General features: G+C 57.1%; 1 protein-coding gene across 1 annotated transcript in view; it reads right to left on the bottom strand.

The window, feature by feature from the left end:
* Window positions 1-595, bottom strand: part of LOC103581628 (DNA-binding protein SMUBP-2-like) — a gene marked incomplete at its 5' end in the record, with an annotated part of 21,869 nt that overhangs the window by 1,490 nt on the left and 19,784 nt on the right. The window contains 1 exon segment of the mRNA XM_008563411.1: window positions 358-533. Within this exon segment, the coding sequence (XP_008561633.1) occupies window positions 358-533 (176 nt within the window).

The raw sequence follows: 595 nt of genomic DNA, 5'->3' as shown, positions 1-595 counted from the left end.
CCCATGGGTATTCACCCAAGGCATGAATGAAAACGCAGCCAGGCTGCTGCCACTTCAGATCGCGAGCCAGGGGCCCACCTGCCACCCCCCCTGCGCTGAGCAGACCAGATTAACCGGCCGACACAGCACGCACACTAGAGCAGAAGGAATCCCCACTGCCCTGCTTGTGACTCAGCACACATGGCATTTTACTTACTCGTGCCCCGATATGCTCAAAACAAATCCTGAGTCAATGTCTTATTTAGAGCTTCTGAGGAGCTAACCCTGCCATCTGAAGTACATGTGCCCAGGACCTGCCCCTGGAGTCAAAGCCCCCTGACCCCTCCCCACTCTCCAGGCCAGGAGGGAGGCCAGCACCTCAGGCAGCTGGTGGCTGAGGCAGTAGCGACGGCTGCAGAGCTGGCAGAGCTGGCCCAGGGTCGTGATGCTGGCTGTGCACTTAGCAAAGCCACACGTGTTATCAGCCTTAACAGCAGCCGAAACCAGGGCGTCAAAGTCCTCCTCCTCCACAGGCAAATCTACAGCTGTAGGTCCTAGAGGAAGAAGAGAGTCACTCAGGCAAACAGGGAAAGAACAAAGGCTTGATGAGACGCTC

This window comes from Galeopterus variegatus, unplaced genomic scaffold, assembly GCF_000696425.1.
Source record: "Galeopterus variegatus unplaced genomic scaffold, G_variegatus-3.0.2 Scaffold13535, whole genome shotgun sequence".
NCBI lineage: Eukaryota > Metazoa > Chordata > Mammalia > Dermoptera > Cynocephalidae > Galeopterus > Galeopterus variegatus.
This window is presented reverse-complemented; position numbering and strand designations above follow the sequence as displayed.